The sequence below is a fragment of the Trachymyrmex septentrionalis genome, unplaced genomic scaffold (assembly GCF_001594115.1).
Source record: "Trachymyrmex septentrionalis isolate Tsep2-gDNA-1 unplaced genomic scaffold, Tsep1.0 scaffold14, whole genome shotgun sequence".
Taxonomy (NCBI): Eukaryota; Metazoa; Arthropoda; class Insecta; order Hymenoptera; family Formicidae; genus Trachymyrmex; species Trachymyrmex septentrionalis.
This window is the reverse complement of record NW_017304543.1, coordinates 2,296,446-2,299,074: the sequence shown is the minus strand read 5'-3', so window position 1 is coordinate 2,299,074 and position 2,629 is coordinate 2,296,446. Positions and strand designations below refer to the sequence as shown.

Here is a 2,629-nt window from a genome sequence, read left to right as displayed (position 1 = left end):
TTGCTGATCTTAAAAAAATGCTCCAGGGAAAAAGATTTGGCTCAAATAAGGAGGTCATCGCTGAAACTGAAACTTATTTTGAAGCGAAAGATAAATTTTTTTATAAACATGGTATTGAAAAATTAGAAAAGCGAACCATTGTATCACCCTAAAAGGTGATTATGTTGATGAATAAAAAAAAATTTTGCAAAAAAAATGTTGTTTTCATTGTTAGTCTCGGGACTTATTGATCCATGTGTTATATCTGTAATATATTCAAAATAATTTTCTTATGCAATTTTAATGATTCTATTTAACAATGATTTTACAATATAAAGATTTTACAATATATAGAAAGGTCAATTTATAGAAAATTAATAAGCATTTTATGATTATTTATACAAGAAATTATTCGTCATGTTAAAAATAGAGCATTTAATGGAGCATTTAATTCTCGCGATATCTAATGATTAGAATGATCTTTTGAGTGAAAATTTTTACTAACGTGTGTGTCCATGGTGAAGACTTCCAGACTATGAATGTCCGGTTCGGCTCTCCAGTACTGCGAGTATTCCTGCGGTCGATGCTTCCGGACGTTTTTGTGACAGCAATAGCATATGAGCACCACCATCATGATCACACCGCTGATCATGGCGCTAAAAGCGAACCAATATAGACGATGTTTAGACGGTGCTTTTTGTGCTAGGAGGTGCCCATGCGGTTGAGGAAAAAAGCGTAGCTGCTATAAAGATTGGGTGGAAGAGTGAATGTGCGATTTTCTCTCTGGAGGGAGCAGAAATTTTTAAACGCGATGAAATACAAAACAGTCACTTTTAACACCTGCTGCATTTTCGAACTTTTATGGCAATATAACAAAAAATTGCACCTTGAAAAAAACGTTTCATATATTTTGACAGGTATTAACTCGAAAGATAACGTCGTTCGCTCGAAGAATTTTACTGCATAGCTGATAATATACAAAAACAAGTCTTATCGTCGATATGCATACGGCATAACGCGTTAGAAGTGTAATTGCAACAACTGTTTAATTAACATTTATTCATCATAAGTCCTCTTATCTTAAATTGCTAATAAAGCGATTTAAGATAAAAATTCATTACCCGCGGATTTAACAATGACGGTTTAAAGTTTTCTATACTTCTGTACCTGTAACTGCTGCAATAAAAATCTTCGACTTTCTAATTTAATCCTACTTTGCGACATTATTATCAAACTCCATGAATATAATATTTTATACATTTTTATTTTATTTATATATAAAATATAAATTTTACTATTATATTTGTTAAATTTTATATATATATATAAATATTTTTATGAAAATTATCTTTGTGAAGAGGAAAAATTTCAAATTTCAAAGGAGCAACGTTATCTTTCTTCAGAACTAGTCTTCCAATAAGCCAATTTTAACTTATAGGTTGAATCTCCCACATTCAATTCGCGGAACAACCATTGAATTTTCAACCACCGGCTATCTAAGCAATTGAGTACTTTCGTCGTGTCTTGTACATGCAACGGTCTGTTTGACGTGCGAACTACACGTCACACGTACGAACTACAATCTGTTGGAGGATTAAGGGAGCAAAGCATGTGCGCGAGGGATGACGATGCGTCTTCTCAAAGAGCTCAAGATTAGGTGTGTTCGCTGTGAGATATCTTCCGCCTACATTTTGTGAGCTGTGTCGGAGCATCTGTCCAGCTGGTGCGGTTGTTACTCACCCACCAAGAAGGATGTTAACATTGCCGTGCAGATCCGCGTCGAAGCGACCGCTTTTGCTGGTTGACGAGGAGCCGTTATACTCCGGTGAGGCGTTACTCGCATCCCCGTAAGCGTTGCTGCCGTTATGATAGCCGTGGGCCTTTTGCACCGCGGCCATCACCGCTATCTTCTGCATTATCTTGTTCTCTTTCCGCCCGTCGATGTCGATCTCAATCGTGTCTCTCTTGATTTAATAGGATTGGAATGCGACTAATTAGCGCCGTCAAGATTAATTATTTTTACCTTTCTCCTCTTTAAAGTTGTACAAGTAGTTATCTCTCGATCGCTTCGTTAATAGACTCACTGATTGTGTCTCGTTGATCGAGTTATTGATGATGTAATAACGTGTCGTACGTGTTACTACCAATCACTCGTTATCACCTACGAAGATCGAGAGAATTTCAATCATCCGTGTTGCTCCGAGATCGTTGATTGTCTCGAAAAGGAATCTACCGTTTCCGGAAACGCCTTTCGTCGGAAAAACCTACCGGATACACGCCTCTCTCCTCTCCCCCCGAGCACGATCGACTGTGCATTACGACCGGTTAGATCGCTCGGGGGGATCCTCGTAGCCGAATCGTACCTCAGATCTGGAAACATTATTTTTACGAAATGAACAGGATATTCATTTTCAATTTTTGTATCGTTCCATGCTTATATCTTAATTTTTTATTTGCGATACATTGAAGAGATTCTTTAAAGTATTTGTTATTTGAATTGTTATATTTTATTTTCTCATTTAGAGAATCTAAATGAGTATTCGAATTGTTATTCTATTCATCTTATGGTATAACTTAAATTTTAACATGTTTATTATTTATTATTATGAATACAATACTAATAACAAATTGATTTGCTCTTAATATATAT

At 35.8% G+C, this 2,629-nt stretch overlaps 2 protein-coding genes across 10 annotated transcripts in view; one reads left to right on the top strand and one right to left on the bottom strand.

Annotated features, from left to right (window-relative positions):
• Positions 1–2,629, top strand: part of LOC108745592 (probable beta-hexosaminidase fdl) — a 41,937-nt gene that overhangs the window by 16,541 nt on the left and 22,767 nt on the right. The gene's annotated exons all lie outside the window — the stretch shown is intronic.
• LOC108745593 overlaps positions 1–2,629 on the bottom strand; it is a 17,394-nt gene that overhangs the window by 2,748 nt on the left and 12,017 nt on the right. For 3 of the 5 annotated variants that reach the window (XM_018481835.1, XM_018481837.1, XM_018481838.1), the window contains exons 3-4: positions 1,720–2,349; positions 485–635 (exon numbers count right to left, since the gene is read on the bottom strand). In XM_018481835.1, coding sequence (XP_018337337.1) covers positions 485–635; positions 1,720–1,895 — 327 coding nt within the window. In that variant the 5' untranslated portion in view covers positions 1,896–2,349. The remainder of the gene's footprint in view (positions 1–484; positions 636–1,719; positions 2,350–2,629) is intronic. The other 2 variants (XM_018481836.1, XM_018481839.1) reach the window with 2 other exon arrangements.